Source organism: Oncorhynchus gorbuscha, linkage group LG12, assembly GCF_021184085.1.
Source record: "Oncorhynchus gorbuscha isolate QuinsamMale2020 ecotype Even-year linkage group LG12, OgorEven_v1.0, whole genome shotgun sequence".
NCBI classification, from domain to species: Eukaryota; Metazoa; Chordata; class Actinopteri; order Salmoniformes; family Salmonidae; genus Oncorhynchus; species Oncorhynchus gorbuscha.
In genome coordinates this window covers 14,783,716-14,805,845 of record NC_060184.1, presented here as the reverse complement: position 1 = coordinate 14,805,845, position 22,130 = coordinate 14,783,716, and the positions used below count along the sequence as shown (strand labels likewise).

The window sequence follows — 22,130 nt, the reverse complement described above, 5'->3', positions numbered from 1 at the left end:
AAAATACAATTGCTGTGCAAATATTTTAAATGCCAAATATTTCAAATCACTTTCTTACGGCAAAAAGCATAGAAATCCACATCTAAGCTATGGGGTAAGCATGAAAAAAGCTAAGCGGTAAGCACAAAGGCACCGTTTTATTACTCAGCAACCAAGGTTGAGGTGCCTGGGCTATTTGCCTTGTCCAATAAGACTGACAAAGCCTGGATACAGGACAAACTGTGTCTCATAAGAGGCACACAATGGCAGCAATAATTCATACACAATGGGAATGGATGCTTGATTGTACTGTAACATTTCAGATGACTATTGTAAAGAATCTCTATAACAGCCACAGTTTATTGCTGTTGAGAGAAGAGCTGTTTTATTGGGTGGACTGTAGCAGTTTGCCACATCAAGTGGGCTTCACAAAATATAAAAAGCTTATCCAAAATAATATTGATTTATAGTATTACATGTGATGACATCCAGCCTCCAGTCTCAGATTTGTACATACTATACATTATTCTCTGATAATCAATATATCTAACAATAACTACATTCCTGGGGACCCGAGTTTAGCTGCAGGACTGTTTTGGACCTTCTTAAAACAACTAGAAAAACATAGATCATCATCAAACACAAGGCAATGCCGGACTGGTGTTCTATTTGACACACTACGTTACAATAAAATGTACCCAAATCTCTTTGTTCATCAGACCTGGGTTCAAATAGTATTTGCTTTCAAATACTTTAAGCTCTTGAGCCTGCTGGCGTGAAAGATGGACGGGTTGGCACTTTTCCTTTTGTTCCATTGTGCCGGGCAAGCTTAATCAACTGAAGTACTTAAAAGAAAACCGATACTATTTGAACCCAGGTATGTTGTTCATCACTCAGATCTTTGCTGATCTGTAGTCTCCACCACTACAACACTGTTCTAACTTGCATAGCAACACCTTGTGCAGCAAACATACTGATAAAAAGTCAGTGACTGGCTCCTTTGATGTTATAGTAAAATTACAATTCTAAAAGACCAAACACACAGACATCAGTTACAAACAGTGTGAGGCACAGGAGGTTGGTGGCACCTTAATTGGGGAGGACGGGCTTGTCGTAATGGCTGGAGCGGAATTGGTGGAATGGCATCGAATACACATGGTCCGATGCCGTTCCATTGGCTCCGTTCCAGCCATTATTATGAGCCGTTCTCCTTCAGCAATCTCCACTGGTCTGAAGGGGCCGACAACCACAGGAGTGACAACACGCTTTTTCTAAAAGAGAGACATGGCACATTCTGTCATTTTGAGATTACATGTCCCACATCTCTTGCAGTGATAATAATAACCCTGTAAATGGATGTTAGTTCAGAGCTTCATCAAAATGGTCGTCTTTCCCTGAGTTCTGTTCTGCACAAAAATTGGAAGGTTCTGGAACATAACCAACGGTGACGACGGCCCTTTGCATTACAACGTGGAGTTGAGGAACTCAAGCAGTTCGGCGCGATTCTTGTCCCTCTGTTGAAACAATGTGTAGCATGCATACGTTTACATTTTAGAGAGACTTACAATCAGTGCTTTCAACTATGGTAGGCAAAATAACCCTCACTTTTCATAATCACTGTAAGTAAAAAACGTTATGCATCACACTCATACACACCAGCTTGTCTTTCTTGGACTTCTTCAATTTCATTTTGATCTTCTTTCCTGTGATCATGCTGTACTTGCTTTTTCTCCTCCTCTCCTTCAAATACTGAAAGATAGATAATTCATTTCAAAATGACAGCTTTCAGAAAGCTTCAAACCGCTGGTATGGATGTAGCTAACTTGGTTAAGGATAAATAGTCCCATAAATGTATTCTACCTTGGAGATCTGAATAGGTCCAGGTCCAGCGCTTTCCTCCTCTGGTGTCATTTTCTTGTCCTTCTTTCGTTTATGCTTCTTCTCCTTTTTCCCTTTCTATAAAACAACAACATAAGTCACAAACCACACATTTATCAAAATAAATACTGAAAACAGAATATTTGAAGAAAAATACCTTCTTGTGTTGTTTTTCCTTTTTCCTTTTCTTAGAATTCCTTCTGGATTTGTTGTGGGAATCTAGACAGGAGAAAGCCAAATCTAACTGAAACACGGTCCTTCAGGCTTTGACTATTAGCTATACAGGGCTCTACAGTACTACCATTTTGGGGGCATACGCTCCTAAATATTTTGTTGTTCTACCTGAAATGTTTATTTGGGAGCACCAGTGCCTCTAGATGAGAAAAAAAAAATCACCCTGTTAATAATTGTTGTAATGATTTCTTCACTGTTCCACAGCCTCAGAAGAATGCAGACGTGGTAGCACAGAAAGAACGGACAGGGGAGAGCTTCTTCAGGAGATGTGCGTCAAAAGTAGCTAGGATTCATATCGGCACAACGTAGCCTACATCTCAATCTTAAAAATCTATTCTGCTCCGAAACCCTGTATTTTGTAATTGCTGGCAATTATTTTCATTAATACCTCATATTTTTCATTGTGCTCCTGAATTTCTTTGTGGGCTGCTACATTTTTCAATATAGGAGCACATGTGACTGTAGAGCCTTGAAATAATATGGTCATCTTTCAGATACAGTGCATTCAGAAAGTATTCAGACACCTTCACTTTTTCTACATTTTGCTACGTTACAGCCTTATTCTAATATGGATGAAATAAATAAAGAATCCTCATCAATCACACAATACCCCATAATGACAAAGTGTCAGGGACTGGGAGATTAGTCAGCATCAAGGGAAAGATAAACAGAGCAAAATACAGAGAGATCCTTGATGAAAACCTGTTTTGAGAGAGCTTGAGAGGATCTGCACCAAGTACAGGTGTGCCAAGCTTGTAGCGTCATACCCAAGAAGACCCGAGGCTGTAATCACTTCAAGACGCTTCAACAAAGTACTGAAAAGGGTGTGAATACTTATGTAAATGTGATATATTTTAAATTCACTTGCGAAAATGTACTGTGTGTAGATTGATTAAATTGTTTTTTACTTCCATCAATTTTAGAATAAGTCTGTAACGTAACAAAATGTGGAAAAAGTGAACGGGTCTGAAAACTTTCCCGAAAGCACAGTACATGCGCGTCTTTACAATTACAGGACAAGTACTGGCACACTCACCACTGCTACTGGAACTACTCCTACTGTGTGATGAAGAGCGGGATGAGGATGACGAGGATGACAAGGATGATGATGATGAGCTGGATGAGGAAGATGATCTACTGTGGCTCCGTTTCGTTTTCCTTTTTTCTTTCCCTTCAATAGAAAAATACAAGAGAACAGTGACTATTTACATTGACTCCAAGGTAGGCGCACGCCCACACACTTGTGATATAATTTAATAAGTGATCACAATAGACCATTAAATGACCTGTGCTTGGTGATCTTCTGTCATCTCTTGTGGCAGACTCAGTACTTCTTCTGTCATTTCCTCTTGTGGCAGACTCAGTACTTCTTCTGCCGTTTCCTCTTGTGGCAGACTCAGTACTTCTTCTGTCATTTCCTCTTGTGGCAGACTCAGTACTTCCTCTGTCGTTTCTTCTTGTGGCAGACTCAGTACTTCTTCTGTCGTTTCCTCTTGTGGCAGACTCAGTACTTCTTCTGTCATTTCCTCTTGTGGCAGACTCGGTACTTCTTCTGTCATTTCCTCTTGTGGCAGACTCGGTACTTCTTCTGCCATTTCCTCTTGTGGCAGACTCAGTACTTCTTCTGCCATTTCCTCTTGTGGCAGACTCAGTACTTCTGTCGTTTCTTCTTGTGGCAGACTCAGTACTTCTTCTGTCATTTCCTCTTGTGGCAGACTCAGTACTTCTTCTGTCATTTCCTCTTGTGGCAGACTCAGTACTTCTTCTGTCATTTCCTCTTGTGGCAGACTCAGTACTTCTTCTGTCGTTTCCTCTTGTGGCAGACTCAGTACTTCTTCTGCCATTTCCTCTTGTGGCAGACTCAGTACTTCTGTCGTTTCTTCTTGTGGCAGACTCAGTACTTCTTCTGTCATTTCCTCTTGTGGCAGACTCAGTACTTCTTCTGTCGTTTCCTCTTGTGGCAGACTCAGTACTTCTTCTGTCATTTCCTCTTGTGGCAGACTCAGTACTTCTTCTGTCATTTCCTCTTGTGGCAGAGTCAGTAGTGGTACTTTTTCTTTCAAAACTTATTATACTGGACTCACTTTTCACTTTGTCTACTTTGCTGGACTAACAAAGACAAAGTAAAGGAAAATGCCTTGTAAATCTATCTGCATTGTGAGCCAAAACCTCTATCATAAACCCGTCAGATTTTAAACACAGATCATCAGTAGCGTTATTTAGCTAGCTAATTAGCATTCCTAAATGCAAAACAAGTTGCTAGCTAGCCCGATAACGTTAGGTACCTAGGTACTTACCATGGTGGCTGTTGTCTCGACCAAAAGACGCGAATGCAATAAAAAGTTGCTGTTTATCAAAGTGATATTCTCTAAACAATTATTAGCAATACTTTATCAACTGTACTTATTTGTAAATGTAACTGTATGGCTATAAGATATAACTGGCTGGCTACTCTGCTGACAACACGATTGAGCCATTTTGCATCCCACAATGCACCATTGATTTCTTAAAGCAACACAGCAATGTTTTAAACAGCAATATAATTCCATTTCTATGGTTGTAAACCTCGTTGGGCTCAAATATTATTTTAGCATTTGACGGCTTGGAAGAGGTAAGGCAATAACGCTGTATTTCCTTAATAAAAACAACATTCAATCAGAAAGAGAGAAAAAACCTATCACTAATAGGATACAGTCACTGGATACTGCACACACAAGTCATGAATATACAAATCATTCAGTGACAGTAATAATGCTCCTCGTGCAGAATTAACCTGACCTTTCAATCCCTGGCAAATCCTGCCAAATCCTGTGTGGTCAAAGGATGCACATTCATTAGTGCATGGGTCTTGACCCTGGAAAAGTTACAGTACTCCATCACCCCTTCTACTAGCCACAACTTTCTGGTTGTAAAAAATAATGTTGATGTTGATTATGCAATGGAATCATGGCAAAAACCACACACAGAGTCACTCTGATATTATATATAATCATATTTATAAGTGCCAGTATTAGTATTTATACATTAACAACAGTGTCATACATATTCATTTTCTGTAACCTAAAAAGCTAATGCCATGTCAATCATTTCAACAAAGTCTTGACTGCTGGTGTACTAAGCTTCAGGCCTACGTTTATATCACACGTTGGCTACTACATCAGCCAAATGAAATACGAGGCTATTTATCTATCTGTAGTCAGTTTAATCTTTCCTTGCAACAATGGTCTAGTACAGGAACTATTGCAGGCTATTTTCCTCCTGCATTCTAAAGTATAGCCTTCACTTTATTCAACAAAATGTTTGAAATATATAAAGACATACCTTTTTTCTCTGATACACACTGTACCAATTGCTAGTCCTAGGTGCAGGGATTTAGAGAAACTAACTATATCCATTGTGTAACTAACTACACTGTACATGAAGAGGTTACAATAAGAAGTGAAAGAAATAAAGAAAGCTTATCAGTGACTATCTTTGTCACGCCCCATTTATTCTGTATCCATATTATAATTGTGACATGTAGCCTATCCGGTTTTTAATTGGACGTGTCAGATTTCAATGCAGCCTTTCTGTATTTGAAAAAACTTAAAGGGAAAAATTAAAATGGAAGACACTCTACTTTAGCTTTGAGGTGACTGGGGCTGAAGAAGGAAAACCACAGATTGTTGGGAGCACACAGAGAGTAGTTTAATGCAGGACCAATCCTTGCCCTGCGCCAATCCCTGTGAGCCATGTTCCCATATTTATCAAGCGTCTCAGATTAGAAGTGCTGATCTAGAAAGGCATAACTGATCCTAGATCAGCACCCCAATATCAAACGCTTGATGAATACTATCCCTTACCCACTGGGCCAAAAATGGTTGAATCAACGTTGTTTCCACATAATTTCAACTAAAAAATGTCACGTGATGACGTTGAATCAACGTGGAAAACTGATTGGATTAGCTAAATGTCATCAAGGTAAAGGGATTTCAATGTTAACCTAAATTGATTGATGTATTTTTGTTGTTGTTGTTGATTTCACGTTAAATTCACGTTAGTTGACCACTCAAAAATATGTCAATCTAAACTAGATGTTGAAATGATATCTGTGCCTAGCGGGTAGCTACTGCCTATACTTCACAGGTCTGGGATCAGATTCTCTCCAGCAGGAGTAGTGGGCTCCAGTGAGACGGACTTGCTCTGCAGCAGGCCAAAGTAGCAGTTGATTCTCTTCATGAAACAAGGCTTAGCACACAATATCGGTTATGTCAGTTGGATGGCGAAAAATATACAATGTATATGAGGAAAAACAAATATCTGTTAACATTTCGAGGAGGATTGGTGATATAATTGAATGTCAGCTTGATATACTGTTTCTACTATTTCTATACTGTTTCTACTGTTTCCAGTGGCTCAGAACAGTGGCACATTATTGGTCATCAAATTCAGTTAAAAAAATAAATCCCTGAAAGTATCTTTCCTCCGAATGTGTGAAAGAACAGTTCATACTTATATGCAACTCATTAAAAGGGGCATTTATATCAAAATGCTGCTTCGCTGAAATCAATTTTCAGACTAACACATCCAAAACTCGGCAAGCATGTAAGGTTTGATATGATTTTCTGTAAACAAAAATACTTACAATGCTATTTCAATTACATTGAGACCTGATAATACATGTTTTGTATGTAACACACCTACCTCTTACACTTTAGTTGGAATTATAATGAGCTATAACATCTTCCCCAAATGCTTTTCAGTGGACCTATTCTATTCAATTAATGATTAAAATATTTAATACAAATCTATGGACAATGAGGACGTAGTTTGATACACAGAAAAGTGCAAAATGAGCTTCCTTGCTTTTCAGATTGAATTAGTGATGTGTAGATAAGGTAGCTTGAACCACTTCAAATATGATTTGATATGATCTCAAATCAATACATTTATGCTCTGGGTAAAAACAACTGACAAGTTGATAGCACTGGTCATTCTGGGTTGATCTCAATAGCATAACTTGGCTTCCTCTCCTTCTCTCCGTCAGCACTGATGGTCAAGACATTAGACAGGTTACGCAGGAAGTCCTGGTAGGGATCCACCACTTAAACGAAGGAGAGGAGACGAGGAGAGGAAGCCAGCTAAGAATATTAACATACACCCAAGGTCTAATGTCTGGTTCATGATAGCTCCAAGGGTTGTAGATAATGTATTTGCAGCACAGGGCAGGAGATTTAGGCCTCTGCTTTGTTCATGGAATGGTCTCCGTGAGCCAGGCTCTCCTCGCCCTCTTCCTCTTCAGGAACCTAAGGACAGTCACATCTCAGTCAGTAACAGATCTTACATTTTATCCCAATTTCATCTACGCCAAATCATATTTGTTATAGGATAGTATTTTTTTTATTTACAAATTAAATTGTTTTTGCATGTCACTAGGTGGTCAGGTGACATGTAATACAATACAATATGTCATCTTAGCTAATGCCACATCATGGTATTGGATATCTCAAATGTTATATGTGTGTCACACCAATACATGAAACATCATGTACCGTGTACTATATAGCTCAGGTGTTTGATTCAACTGTAAGCTAGTGATGTTCAAGGATGGAACAGTATGATGTGTTTTATCTCTCAAGTTCTTACCTCCCAATAGATTGAATCATCAAAGCAGTTCTGATCTGGAGGCTGTCCCCAGAATGGAAGTTTCATTATCAGACCTGTACAAAGAGATATGTCAATTACAGTATTATTCAATACGTTTCATGGAATAAAGTCAATTGTTATGACCTACGATTTGTTGAGTGTAGAAATATAATATTTCTATTACCATACGAAAACCGACACGACAGTGTGTTCAAATTGATTTTGTGATGTCGATTTTTTTGAATGACAAAACATTTGACTGTGTTTTGTCCACCCACCTGTCATGGCTCCTCCAACCAAAGCAAACCCAAGGGATGAGGCCAGGGCTGCAGCCTGCATGACAGCGCTCCTGAGGGAAGAAGGGTGAAGAAGAGAAAATGAGAAGGGTACAGTACTTTTTTTATTTTTTAAAAGAGACCCTTATTTTGACACTTATTATTATTGAGGCCAAGGTCACGCCTTCACTGAAAAGTGAATTACTATAGACATTCCAGAACTGCAGTATCTATACAGAGATCACAAATATGGCCACTGGTCAAAGATGCTGAGTTTCCCATTTCTGTTGAACATGAAAATGACTACACATTGTAATTTACCGAAAGTCTTTATAAAATCCTTCCTGTTTCTTAATCTGCTTGTATAGATGTACAGTATGAAGAGTGTGGTTAGATGAGCCTTACCCATCCTTCTTGCCCAGAGCGACAGCCACAATGCCAGCGATACCCCCAAGGATGCCAGGCATGCCGTGCAGATTGTGAACACCACAGGTGTCCTGGATGCCCAGGTTGGATGCCAGGATGGGCTGAAATGCAGAGAGAAACAGTTCTCATTTACATTATTCCCTACTCATTTAAAAAAAATAGTTATCTGATGGTAGGTGTTTGTTTTGACTAAAATGCAAGTTTCTCCCAGCACGCAAAACTGGTTTCACCAACCACAACCAGAACCATTTTTGCTCATTATGTTCATTATTCAAAAGAATGTAGGTGTATTGCCACTCACAAGACACATTACAACCCTAGTTAACTATGGCATTTTCTAGACAGTTTGGTGTCCTGGTCCATCTCAGGATTGTCGTCCTATTGGTTCAGACGTGTGTGACCTTTGTACTCACAGTGAGAAACTTGAAGCCCAGGGTGGAGACGATGCCAGCCACGAATCCGATGATCATGGCACCGAAAGGCCCGATATTCATGTCAGCACAGGTTCCCACGGCAACACCTCCGGCCAGAGTGGCATTCTGGATGTGGACCTATGGAAGCATCTATTAGCTTTGCTACAGTAGGTGCTGTGTGAGATTCTATTGTCTCTCTCCCAGAGACACACACGCACACACACACACACACACACACACACACACACACACACACACACACACACACACACACACACACACACACACACACACACACACACACACACACACACACACACACACACACACACACACACACACACACACACACACACACACACACACACGAACACTCAATAGCCTTGTTTGAATATATTCAAGTCAAATAAATTGAGGAGGTAAACAATCTTGTGTGTGTGTGTGGTTTGAGTGAAGCATGTGATATCTCACCATGTCCAGTTTCCCTTTGTGCTCCACCAGGCTGGAGACGGCATAGGCGGAGAGCACACAGGCAGCCAGCGAGAAGTAGGTGTTGGTGACAGCCATGAGTTGATCAGCACCGGGTTCTGCAATGGCAGAGTTGAAACTGGGCCAGAACATCCAGAGGAACACGGTACCTGGAGAAGATATTCAAGTAGACTTTTATTTGTCTGCTACTTCAATTGATTCTGAAATATATAAAACAAAATGAATGCATTAAATGTATTAAAACTATGTCAAACAGAAGTTGGCTGGCTAGTCTGAAGCAATTAACGTTTTTGTCCACTAGGTGGCGTATGTGACTATGATATACACAGGAGCCTCCACTTGAGCCACACACATACAACACCCTTGTGAGTAAAATATAAATGTACCGTGCAAACAAACACCAGGGGCTAAATGTATCAAGCATCCCAGCTTCGGAGTGCTGATCTAGGTTCAGGTCCCCTAGTCCATATAATATCATTCATTTTGATCTAAAAGTCAGAACTTGATTTCAAATCAGCACTCCTATTCTGAGATGCTTGATACAAAAGGCCAGGCATTCCCTTAGGCACGTATTGCAACAATTCTATTTCTAGTGTTCCAAAGATACATAAGGGGACATTTTATCAATATTTAGCTGATCTATCTTTTAATAGTAGTTAGTGACTGACTACAGTAATAAGATCAACTGAAGTTTGCATTGACTGTGATGACTGCCATGTGAGTTGCTGCTCCTACCGATCATGGCGAAGAGGTCGGAGTGGTAGACAGAGCCGTCGTTCTCATGACCGTTCCCCAGAGCTGGCCTGTACAGCATGCGGGCCACTGCTAGACCGAAGTATGCCCCGAAGGCATGGATAATCATGGAGGCCCCAACATCATTGGCCTGTGAGTTGGACAAACCACATAAACTACTTAATTATGTTGTAAAACAAAATACAACAATTCAAATAAAAGCCCTCCCAAACAAACTTTCTGCTTAGCCTGCTAGTTGTCTCAATCACTTGTCACTCATCCATCCCGCCTCTGGCCATTCCCAAGCAAAACTAGTGCACTGATTGGTTGGGAATAGGAATGGGACAGATTCAAGAATAAAATTGGAGCCCTTGACCTTAAATGATTTTTTTCCAATGGTAGACTCATCCCTATGAATTAACGGCATGATTATATTTATAAGAGCCCTTTTGATAGGATGAATCTTGTCTAGTTGTTTTGGGCTACCACTTCTCACCACTAGAGAGCAATCTCACTGGGGTTAGGGGTCAGGTGGTGGGGTCGTGGGGTGAGGTCGTGTGTGTAAGGGCCCAGGTAAACGGGTAGTAGTCATGCACAGTAGGGGGTGGCATGCACCTTGTTTACGGACCGCCATGATACCACGGAAGAAGAAGAATAAGAGGTAGTTATGCATGGATCAACAGGAGATTCACCTTTTTTTTTTACCATTACTCACAAGATTGCACACAATATTGCTCATTATTGCTAACGAATATACTTTTTTTTGCATAGTGTTGTCTTTCATGTACACGAGTGCTTAGATGAGTGGTTGGGGGTGAAGTTAGTCTGTTGTGACTGACTTAACATAATGGTTGGTTATGGGTTCTGAGATTATGGTGAAGTACACTGACCTTCAGGACTTCGGCCACCAGATGTTCATTGATGCCGAAGATGGTGATCTCAAGGAGGGTCATGATGAGGAGCTGGACTGGGCTGGTTTTTCCCAGGACCGCCCCGAACGAGATCAGAACCGTGGCTGTACTGAAGTCTGCATTGATCATCCTTTTGGTGAGGAGTAAGAGGAGGAGGAGGAGTAAGAGGAGGTGGAGGTGGAGGTGGGGAGAGAGAAGAGAGAGCAAGAGAGGGAGACAGAGAGAGAGACAGAGAGAGAGAGACAGAGAGAGAGAGATGCATTATTAACACTAAAACAGACCACTTCCTCGGGTGTCCTCTATCATGTGGACATAATGCTGCTACTGCTAGCTACATTCCTTCTGACCGTACTGTGTTTTATTGTATTTACTTGAAGATGGAGACTTTGATCTTTCCTTCATCCAGGTGCCAGAGGCCTTGCACGAGGAGACCCCACTGCAGAGCGAAGGCGGCCAGGAGCAGGTTGAGGCCCACGCTGCTGAAGCCATATCTCTTCAGGAAGGTCATCAGGAAGCCGAAGCCAATGAAAATCATCACGTGGACATCCTGGAACACTGTGGACCAATGAGAATGCAGGTCAAAGGTCAGCTCAGGGGAGTTTGACTATTTGAACCTTAACACAACATGGTTTTATTGAAGGTCCATTTTGGCCAATCTGGCCCTATTTGATTTATTCATCACATTGAATGAATACTGAATGAAAACAGAGAGGATGAAAACAAGGACACTGAATGAAACTAATAAAGTGTGTCAACAAGACAGAAAAAGAAAGAAATGCAACTGTAAAGACATTCAAATCGGTTGACAGACCAGTAATTGATCAAATACATGACTCACGGAGCAGCCGCATTGGACTGTGCAGCAATCGTAGTAACCCCTATCCCCACAAGGGGTCATTGTAAATCCGGACTTGTTAGAAGGATGGAAGACCAATTCAATTTGTCTGTGAATGGGACACTGAGAACTGAGGCTCCCGATAAACGTGTCGTGTCAGTAACCTCATGCTGTTCCATTCACTGACTTCACATGATTTTAATCAAGTCTTCTGAACTTATCAGAGGGTCTCGGGGAAGCAGACACTCCACAGTTAAACACATTCCTCACTATTAGTTTCAGTTACTGGAATTATAAGGACAGGGATCTTGTGTAGGGATCACTGTCCTTGCACTTTATGTATTGTATGTTTAGATTGATTTACATAAGAGGACAGAGACTTTAGAGGGTGTATGAGGGCTTTAGTTCACTGTGTTTGTGGACAGTAGGACGTGAGCTCTGTCCAATCGTCTGCAGATAAGGATCAGGCTACTAGCCCAAGAGACTGACCAGACGTGTATGTGGTTGTGCATCTACTGTGTGTGTGTATGTGTGTGTGCATCTGGTGTGTGTGTGTGTGTGCATCTGGTGTGTGTGTGTGTGTGTGTGTGTGTGTGTGTGTGTGTGTGTGTGTGTGTGTGTGTGTGTGTGTGTGTGTGTGTGTGTGTGTGTGTGTGTGTGTGTGTGTGTGTGTGTGTGTGTGTGTGTGTGTGCATGTGTGTGTGTGTGTGTGCATGCCTGTGTCTGTAGCTTAGAACAGTATGTCCACTGCCACCAGAGGAATGATCCTAATTCTCCAAGCTCCACTCTCGCGCAATGCTCACAAAAGGTTCCCTTCCCTGAAATGCCTGACAGCAGGAACTTCCTAGTCCCAAAAGCCATGTGCGATGGATGACGGGTTCTCATCTGGAAAGTACATGAAGGTGTGGCAGAAAGGGAAAACAATAGGCCTTATTTCTCCAGGTCTGGTTAGCATTGTGGTGAGCAGTTAGCATTGTGGTGAGCAGTTAGCATTGTGGTGAGCAGTTAGCATTGTGATGAGACGTTAGCATTGTGGTGATCAGTTGGCATTGTGGTGATCAGTTGGCATTGTGGTGTCACGGCAGGACCTAGGGAGACAGTCACTACTCAGAAAGTCTTGGCTGGGGAAGTGATGGGATATAGGGTGTGTGGTGGGGGGGTTTGGGGGCTTAGTTGCAGCATAGACTAGCCCATACGTCCATTGTCTTCTTTTTGTCTGTGACTATGTACAAGCATTTCGCTACACTCGCAATAACATCTGCTAACCATGTGTATGTGATCAATAAAATGTGATTTGATTTATTGTATGACTGTCTACCAGAATGCCATTCTAGAGCTTATATACATCTCTATCTTACATTGCGGTCTTGAAATACAAGACCTTGCTATAAGTATAACTGTTGCTGCATTTTACAGTTGTAGAGGGATTGTTGTAACTGGCAATTAATTTTAGAGTTGAGTTTGTTTGGAGGCTCCCTGTTTCTGGCACACCGTGATAGAGACAGAATAAACAGGAAGGTTAGCTCTTCTAAACAGATATTGTCTCCGATTAGAAGTCTGTGAATTCCTCTCTCTCATTATTGTGTTTACATGTGACTGGCTCATTCTCCCCAGTAGTGCATTGTATTGCAATGGATGATCTTCAGCACACTACACCATGATTGTAATCAGGTTTAGTATTACTTACGCAATGCCTCTGAGACGTCATAGGATACATTATAACCCTTCTGGCACTGGTCAGAACACCCGCACCCATCCGGGAACAAACAAATAACTCAAATCTATTCAATCTTTTCCCTGATATCGAAGTCTGAACAATATCAAATATGTAAGATATACAAATAGCCTTGTAAAATATATATAAAAGGTAAGATATACAAATAGCCTTGTAAAATATATATAAAAGGTAAGATATACAAATAGCCTTGTAAAATATATATAAAAGGTAAGATATACAAATAGCCTTGTAAAATATATATAAAAGGTAAGATATACAAATAGCCTTGTAAAATAATATAAAAGGTAAGATATACAAAAGCCTTGTAAAATATATATAAAAGGTAAGATATACAAATAGCCTTGTAAAATATATATAAAAGGTAAGATATACAAATAGCCTTGTAAAATATATATAAAAGGTAAGATATACAAATAGCCTTGTAAAATATATATAAAAGGTAAGATATACAAATAGCCTTGTAAAATATATATAAAAGGTAAGATATACAAATAGCCTTGTAAAATATATATAAAAGGTAAGATATACAAATAGCCGTGTGTTGACTTGACTTTTGTTACGGAACAAATCTGCTTTTCTGTTGTTTATACATTGCATGCAATATTTTCTGTTCTTTGGCACTGATTGTGGCTACTTATTATTGGGAATGTGCAAATCAAACATCTCTGGGTGGATGCAAGGGAATGGACCGTATGCTAATAATGCTAATAATACAAACTAGAATATACATGTATCGTGTAAAGCTGCTGAGAACTGCCTTACCTGATAACTTCCTGGGGTGCAATCACAGAGCACCAAACTTTAGAACATAACAACAAAACAAGTCTCAGCTTTTGTCTTGTCTATATTGCGTATCTTTTTTTTTTGGCCCACCGCTACACATTGTCATCTTAACCGGCACTGTCATCTAAAATCTCTAATGTTTCATTTCTTTGGATTGGTAAGGTATGCACTATGTAGTGACCCATTGAGGAAGCCCTTGGACGGTCCTATATCACCTGAATACTTGATCCCTTGGCGAAATCATACCAGTTGGCGTCTCTAAGAAAAGGATGTGGTGGGAGCTAGAGAGGTCCATTTGGAATTCAGCCTCCTAGATGACCTCTTTGCCCAACATGTTAGGTCTTCCCCCATATAGTAGTTGTATTGTGCTAGCACTCTAACCAAGATTTCAAGTATTTTCTGGATTGCTAGTCTTCAACATTTTCAATAATGTTGAATCCTGATATGTTTGGAGGTCAGTGCACAACGATCTGCCGAAGACGCTTGCTCTGAAGCGTGTCAGCATCAAACATCATTGAAGGGAATCAAATTGCTGTTCCTCAACCGTCCGTCAACATTTCAGTAATCCTAAGTGTGCTCATTCTGTCTCCCGGGCATGAGGACCTAGTGCCAACGCCACTGCATTCACTAGGGTGGGCGCCCGTGACAGTATGGATCATGCAGATACAGTTGAAGTCAGAAGTTTACATACACTTAGGTTGGAGTTATTAAAACTCGTTTTTCAACCACTCCACAAATGTTGTTAACAAACTATAGATTTGGCAAATCGGTTAGGACATCTACTTTGTGCATGACACAAGTAATTTTTCCAAAAATTGTTTACAGAGAGATTATTTAACTTATAACTCACTTACCTTCAAACTCAGTGCCTCTTTGCTTGACATCATGATAAAATCAGAAGAAATCAGCCAAGACCTCCGAAAAAATATTCTAGACCTCCACAAGTCTGGTTCATCCTTGGGAGCAATTTCCAAACGCCTGAAGGTACCACGTTCATCTGTACAAACAATAGTACGCAAGTATAATGGGACCATGCTGGGACCATGCAGCCGCCATACCGCTTAGGAAGGAGACGCGTTCTGTCTCCTAGAGATGAAAGTACTTTGGTGCGAAAAGTGCAAATCAAGGAAGAAGCCACTGCTCCAAAACCTCCATAGAAAAGCCAGACTACGGTTTGTAACTTCACATGGGGACAAAGATTTTTGGAGAAATGTCCTCTGGTCTGATGAAGAAAATAGAATTGTTTGGCCATAATGACCATCGTTATGTTGGAGGAAAAATGGAGAAGCTTGCAAGCCGAAGAACACCATCCCAACCATGAAGCACGGGGGTGGCAGCATCATGTTGTGGGGGTGCTTTGCTGCGGGAGGGACTGGTGCACTTCAAAAATAGATGGCATCATGAGGAAGGAAAATGATCTGGATATATTGAAGCAACATCTGAAGACATCAGTTAAAGCTTGGTCGCAAATGGTTCTTCCAAATGGACAATGACCCCAAGCATACTCCAAAGTTGTGGCAAAATGGCTTAAGGACAACAAAACTCAAGGTTTTGGAGTGGCCATCACAAAGCCTTCACCTCAATCCTATAGAAAATTTGTGGGCAGAACTGAAAAAGCGTATGCGAGCAAGGAGACCTTCAAACCTGACTCAGTTATACCAACTCTGTCAGGAGGAATGGGCCAGAATTCACCCAACTTATTGTGAGAAGGTTGTGGGAGGCGACCCGAAACATTTGACCCAAGTAAAACATCTTAAAGGCAATGCTACCAAATACTAATTGAGTGTATGTAAACTTCTGACCCACTGGGAATGAGATTAAATAAATCATTCTCTCTACTATTATTCTGACATTTCACATTCTTAAAATAAAGTGGTGATCCTAACTGACCCAAGACAAGGAATTTTTACTAGGATTAAATGTCAGGAATTGAGAAAAACTTGTATGTCAACTTCCGACTTCAACTGTATGGGCAAACCTTCAAGGCACCAGTTTAATTTAGTATCTAACTGAATCTCACTGCAAGTCACGTTTTACGTTGTTAACTGTAATTACAACATTTAATTCCGTCCGAATAGTGCCTGACTTTGATGATAGGGCTTTACGGCTGTGAAACAACTCTGTGTTGGATAAATTCTTAAGGTCCCACTTCTCTGAGGAAAACAAGTATTTCACAGAGCCACAGAACCCATTGGTTCCTCTCAATTACATTTTTTCAATACTGATTTTGTCCCTTGATGATAAAGCCCAGCAACAAGATAGGTTCCTTTTTTTCTAAATTGCATTTCTCTGCTTATTTTCTCTGATTTGAACCTGTAATTGTAGAGTTTTGGTATGCACCATATATACAGACGGACAGGGGGTGCAGAGAACGGAAGTCATTGCCACCTTTGAATTTTTACCCCTTTTTTCTCCCCAATTTCGTGGGATCCAATTGTTAGTAGCTACTATCTTGTCTCATCGCTACAACTCCGTACGGGCTCGGGAGAGACGAAGGTTGAAAGTCATGCGTCCTCCGATACACAACCCAACCAGCCGTACTCCCACTAAAGTGGGACAGTCTTATAGGCTTTTCCAATGGAGGACAGAGATCCAGTTTACTTTAGGGACCCTGTATTTAGGTTAGGCAGGGCTCTGCTTCTTGTAGTACTATATCCTGTTCATTTTTTCTTGTAGTACTGTTATTAGTATTGTTATTAGTATTGTTATTAGTATTGTTATTAGTATTGTTATTAGTATTGTTATTGGTATTGTTATTAGCATTGTTATTAGTATTGTTATTAGTATTGTTATTAGCATTGTTATTAGTATTGTTATTAGTACTGTTATTAGTACTGTTATTAGTATTGTTATTAGCATTGTTATTAGTATTGTTATTAGCATTGTTGTTAGTATTGTTATTAGTATTGTTATTAGCATTGTTATTAGTATTGTTATTAGCATTGTTATTAGTATTGTTATCAGCTGTTATTGTTATTAGTATTGTTATTAACATTGTTATTAGTATTGTTATTAGCATTGTTATTAGTATTGTTATTAGTACTGTTATTGTATTGTTATTAGTACTGTTATTAGTATTGTTATTAGCATTGTTATTAGTATTGTTATTAGTACTGTTATTAGTATTGTTATTAGCATTGTTATTAGTATTGTTATTAGCATTGTTATTAGTATTGTTATTAGCATTGTTATTAGTATTGTTATTAGCATTGTTATTAGTATTGTTATTAGTACTGTTATTAGTATTGTTATTAGCATTGTTATTAGTATTGTTATTGTACTGTTATTAGTATTGTTATTAGTATTGTTATTAGTACTGTTATTGTATTGTTATTAGTACTGTTATTGTACTGTTATTGTACTGTTATTATTGTTATTAGTATTGTTATTTCTTTTATTGTTATTAGTATTGTTATTAGTACTGTTATTTGAGTGAATTCAGAAAAAGTGGGGCAGTTTTTACATTTCCGTCTTCTGTAACCTCTTCAGAAATCGATCAAACATATTAGACCAACAATTCAAATCAAATTGTATTTGTCACATGGGCCGAAAACAACCTTACTATGAAATGCTTAGTTACTTTTTAAGTAAGTAACAACATTTGAGCAAAAAAATAAAAATACAATTGAAATAAATAAATGTCACACAATAACGGGGCTATGTGCGGGGGTGCCAGTACCGAGTCTATGTGCGGGGGTACAGGTTAACCAAGGCAATTGAGGTAAATTGAGGTAAATGTACATGTAGGTAGGGGTAAAGTGACTATACATAGATAATAAACAGTGAGTAGTAGCGACGTAAACACATGATACATTTCTGAAATCGTCAGATGTTTCCTATCACACAAAATTGAATAGAATAGTTATTGGGGTACAATTGGGACTATAATAATAGTATCCCAGTTTATTTAACCTGCTGTCTCAGTCTACCAAATGCAAACTGAAAATATGGTTTTGACTCTGGGTGTGTCATGCCTGCTGTGACTATGATTAGGAAACATCTTGAAGTTTGCAGAAATGTATAATGTGTTGGGCTTATATGTTGGATAGATGACAAAAGAGGTGACAGAAGACAGAACATTTTAAAAGTGTCCCACTTATTTTGAATTGACCCTATATTGTTTCTCTGATCATTTTGAACAACCTATAGTTATTAAAACTATTAGGATGTCTTTGGATATGACTGAACGTAAACAAAGAGGGGAAGTTCACCCATTTTTACACGTGGCCTAATTTTCACTCTTTCTGTCCTTGTAGTTGATTCCTCCAAACCGTTTTTTGTTTTGTTTTGTTACAGAGAAAATTGGTCAGATTTGGCTGAGTCATCATTGACTATAATGCAATATGCAAACATGTTAGGAAAACACATCAACTCCCATTCTGAATGTCTCTGCACAACATTATTTATGTCCACTGTGCCACAAATCCATGTTTGAATGAGTGTGTTTACAACAACAAAAATATGCAAATATAGATTTATGGGACAGTGGAATTTGTTTTTCTAAAATTGAATGCAGAGATGATTCAGAATGGGATTCTGGTGTAATATGAGTTGGTGTTTTCTAACATGATTTAGACACATTTTCATAATGCAAATGGTTTTGGGGATCAACTACAATCACAAAAAGAGTGAAGTGTAAGTCTACATGTAAAACTAGGTGAACTTCCCCTCCAGCATTTCTAAACACTGAACTAATCTCTTTGGGTCACAGCTGCCCCACCCATTTATGGTTAAACCTCCGTACTGTAAGTCTTCAAGTATTTATGCTGTATAAAGATTTATGTACAAAAAAAGGCCATTGTCATATAGGTAAAGTAGTAGGGGTGGGTCTTTGTCACTTTTCCTCTGATAAGTCACAAGATTTACAATAGTCTCCAAACACAAATTAATGTACACATGTGCAAACATTTTTACCCGTAACTCAATCAAATTCCCATTAAAATAAATGAAGAATTTATTTCCCTTCAGCGCATATGCAAGTTGCTCCAGTTACATTGTAAGTATGTGGACGGCATTCAACAGACACTCATATCCAGAGCGACTTACAGGAGAAATTACTGTGAAGTGTTTTGATCCACTTTTCACTTAGTTGGCTCTGGGAATTGAACCAGCAGCCTTTTGATTACTGGCCCAACACTCTTGACTGCTAGACTACCTGCCACTAAGCTTCCACTTTGTACAATCCATCTGGGGGTAGCCACAGTGAACCTGCTCAGTATGAGAGAGAGGGGTGCCCCTATGACAACTGGAGCATCTGGCCCGTTTCATACAGAATCATTTTAGGCATGAGTGTTCTGTAATGGACACATGCACAACCAGGGTTGGGTACGTTACTTTCGAAATGTAATCCATTACAGTTACTAGTTACATGTCCAAAATTGTAATCAGTAACGTAACTTTTGAATTACCCAAACACAGTAACGCAATCTGATTACATTCAGTTACTTTTGGACACATTTCATCTTAACAGGCATTAGAAGAAGACAAAAAGGATCCCTCAAACACATTTGGTGTGTCATCATAGTGGTCTCTGACTTGAGGTCAGACTCGCTCAGGTGGAACAAACTTAAACTTGTGCCTTTTTTCAATTCTGAATTTAACGTCATTGAGAATACAGAAAGGTGTAATAATGTATTTTTATTTTTACTAAACCTCCTTTCTGAAAGTGATCCAAAAAGTAATCATCTAGTTTTTCAAAAGTATCTGTAATCTGATAACAATATTTTTGCTGTTAACGTAACTGACTACATTTTTTTCTGTGATTAGATTACATGTAATCAGTTACGCCCAACCCTATGCACAACAAGCTCACACTATGCTAACCCACATCCTTTCTCTCTGATTGATCACAGGAGCTACTGCACAATTATAAAGAGAAGAGGGGTCAAATCATTGAGACTCAACTGCATTATTAACTTCATAGACTGTCATCCATAGCAACCATGGCTGCTATCAATAAGCCAAATACAAACAGATCCATTATTCTTCAACCAGGCTCCCACAGCCAGACTGACACACTGACAGACTATGTGTAGCACCACACTGAGGTAGCCTGCTCCCAGATCTGTTTCTGCCTTGCCAACTGCTATGGTCATTGTCATGACAAGACAACACAAACTGATCTGGGAACTGGCTAACACTGAGAAGCCTTCAGGTGTCACTTACTGGGGTAGAGGGTCAGAGGATTCTGTTCCGTCGTCTCCTCATGGTGTGTGGCATTGTTGTGGGCTCCGTGCCCCCCGTGTTTCCCATCATCGTAGACCACAAACACAGCAAACAGGATGATGGTGATAATCTCCAGAGTCAGAGCCAGGATGGGAAACTTCAGCCTCATGTTGGTGGAGTAAGCAGGCATGCTAGCATGAACTAATTCTCTCTCTCTCTCTCTCTCTCTCTCTCTCTCTCTCTCTCTCTCTCTCTCTCTCTCTCTCTCTCTCTCTCTCTCTCTCTCTCTCTCTCTCTCTCTCTCTATCTTGGTCTGTCCCTATCTCTGGCACACTCTCACTCCCTCTCTCCCTATGTATCCTTTGGGGCTTGTGGTGGTAGTGTGACGGTGGAAGAGCAACTGGTGTCTGGTTTTAAATTGGTGGAGGTTTCATGGGGACCAATGGCAGGGCATAACAGGCAGGCCCGGGTGGTTACTCCCACTTCTGGACTTTGCTTATGGGGATTGGTTCCCTCCCTGTTAGGTGTTTACTATTTTTAAAAGAGGGGGCAAAAACAAGACTTTGGAAAAACACACAGTAATGACAACCGGCCAGTGACAGAGCCATGATATGAATGGCTAATGAGCTTTTTCAAACTCATTTGCAATTGTAATGTCATATTAAATTGAGGCACAATCCTGTAAAAATTCAGATTAAAAAGCAGTCTTCATCATGTGCTGTGCAAATATACACTTTAAAATCCATAAGATTCTATTGACACACCTGTGCGTCAAATCTAATTAACATGATAAAAAAATCCCCATCAAAATCCATCAGTTTAAGATAGAGATATCCGCTAATGTCGGCCTTCCGCATCTGCGGTGGAACGTGGTAGAGCTACAGCGCTGGTTGTCAGAGCAGGTTAAAGGACCCCACCAGAGTGACACTATTTCAATGTAATTCTGTCCTAGTGTAGAAATGCTTGTTTAGTTCCACCCTCCGAACACTGACATATGGCTCTTTATAAATATTGACAATCATCTCCACCTTCCTTTGTGTGCATAGCTCATATGGTCTCTAGCACAGCCCACACTCCGAGATTTGTAAACAAACCAAAAGCCAGGGTCAGGGTAGCTTCACTAATAGCTAAGGAGCACAGCACAGCTAACGTAGCTACGACGAGGCGAAGGACCATCTACTCTCCTCCCTCTTCTGCAACGGAATTGAAATATCAAGTTTAAAGTTTTATTAGTCAAATGTACAGGATACACATGGTATACACCATCCAATGAAATGCTTAAGGATGAATACAGAGTTTAGTGGTAATTCTGAAGTTTTACTGGTGAAGCTAGAGGTTAGCTAACCTACTCCAATAATGCTAGCTAAAACTAGCTAGCTACTGGTAACTATTATCAACAGCGGATAATTGGTTCCAAAAGTTGTTTCAAGCATAACAGTACCTATAACTATGCTAGCTTGCTACCATTCAGCTGTTTCCGATATCCTAAATTTCTTAAGAGTAAAGGTAAACAACATTACCAGTTAGCTTGTATTCTCTGAACAATAACACCAGTGTTTGGGGAACAGAATGTGTATAGTGTAATATAGGTTGAAGCCAAGAGATGAGGAAGTGGAGGTTTATTAGAGCACAGTCTTGGTTCTAATT

General features: G+C 39.8%; 2 protein-coding genes across 3 annotated transcripts; both read right to left on the bottom strand.

Annotated features, from left to right (window-relative positions):
* Positions 1 to 309: 309 nt before the first annotated feature.
* On the bottom strand, positions 310 to 4,589 carry si:ch211-22i13.2 (uncharacterized protein LOC553945 homolog). 2 transcript variants are annotated; one of them, XM_046291196.1, is made up of 8 exons: positions 4,389 to 4,589; positions 3,726 to 4,200; positions 3,378 to 3,689; positions 3,128 to 3,262; positions 2,015 to 2,076; positions 1,840 to 1,935; positions 1,636 to 1,728; positions 310 to 1,493 (listed from the first exon to the last, which is right to left on the bottom strand). In XM_046291196.1, exons 1-8 carry the CDS (start codon positions 4,389 to 4,391, stop codon positions 1,443 to 1,445), a joined length of 1,227 nt encoding a protein of 408 aa, XP_046147152.1. In that variant the 5' UTR covers positions 4,392 to 4,589; the 3' UTR covers positions 310 to 1,442. The 2 variants fall into 2 exon arrangements, with proteins under 2 accessions (XP_046147152.1, XP_046147151.1); XM_046291195.1 differs by having other exon boundaries at positions 3,378 to 4,200.
* Positions 4,590 to 5,065: 476 nt separating this feature from the next.
* Positions 5,066 to 20,791, bottom strand: rhag (Rh associated glycoprotein). Its single transcript, XM_046291194.1, has 10 exons — positions 20,484 to 20,791; positions 11,334 to 11,517; positions 10,942 to 11,092; positions 10,055 to 10,202; positions 9,302 to 9,468; positions 8,831 to 8,968; positions 8,397 to 8,518; positions 7,995 to 8,065; positions 7,717 to 7,790; positions 5,066 to 7,376 (listed from the first exon to the last, which is right to left on the bottom strand). The coding sequence occupies exons 1-10, from the start codon at positions 20,671 to 20,673 to the stop codon at positions 7,305 to 7,307; spliced, it is 1,317 nt and encodes a 438-aa protein (XP_046147150.1). The 5' UTR covers positions 20,674 to 20,791; the 3' UTR covers positions 5,066 to 7,304.
* Between the last annotated feature and the right edge of the window lie 1,339 nt (positions 20,792 to 22,130).

What these genes read in the sequence shown, in the direction of transcription:
- si:ch211-22i13.2 (XM_046291195.1), bottom strand. An exon ending in AGGAAAAACAACACAAGAAG is followed by an intron (nt 1,936 to 2,014) that starts GTATTTTTCTTC and finishes GTTGTTTTATAG; the next exon opens with AAAGGGAAAAAGGAGAAGAA. An exon ending in AGTCCAAGAAAGACAAGCTG is followed by an intron (nt 1,494 to 1,635) that starts GTGTGTATGAGT and finishes TTGTTTCAACAG; the next exon opens with AGGGACAAGAATCGCGCCGA.
- rhag (XM_046291194.1), bottom strand. Translation starts at nt 20,673, where the DNA reads ATGCCTGCTTACTCCACCAACATGAGGCTGAAGTTTCCCATCCTGGCT. An exon ending in ACAAAGGGAAACTGGACATG is followed by an intron (nt 8,969 to 9,301) that starts GTGAGATATCAC and finishes ATGCTTCCATAG; the next exon opens with GTCCACATCCAGAATGCCAC. An exon ending in GGTTGGAGGAGCCATGACAG is followed by an intron (nt 7,791 to 7,994) that starts GTGGGTGGACAA and finishes CTCTTTGTACAG; the next exon opens with GTCTGATAATGAAACTTCCA.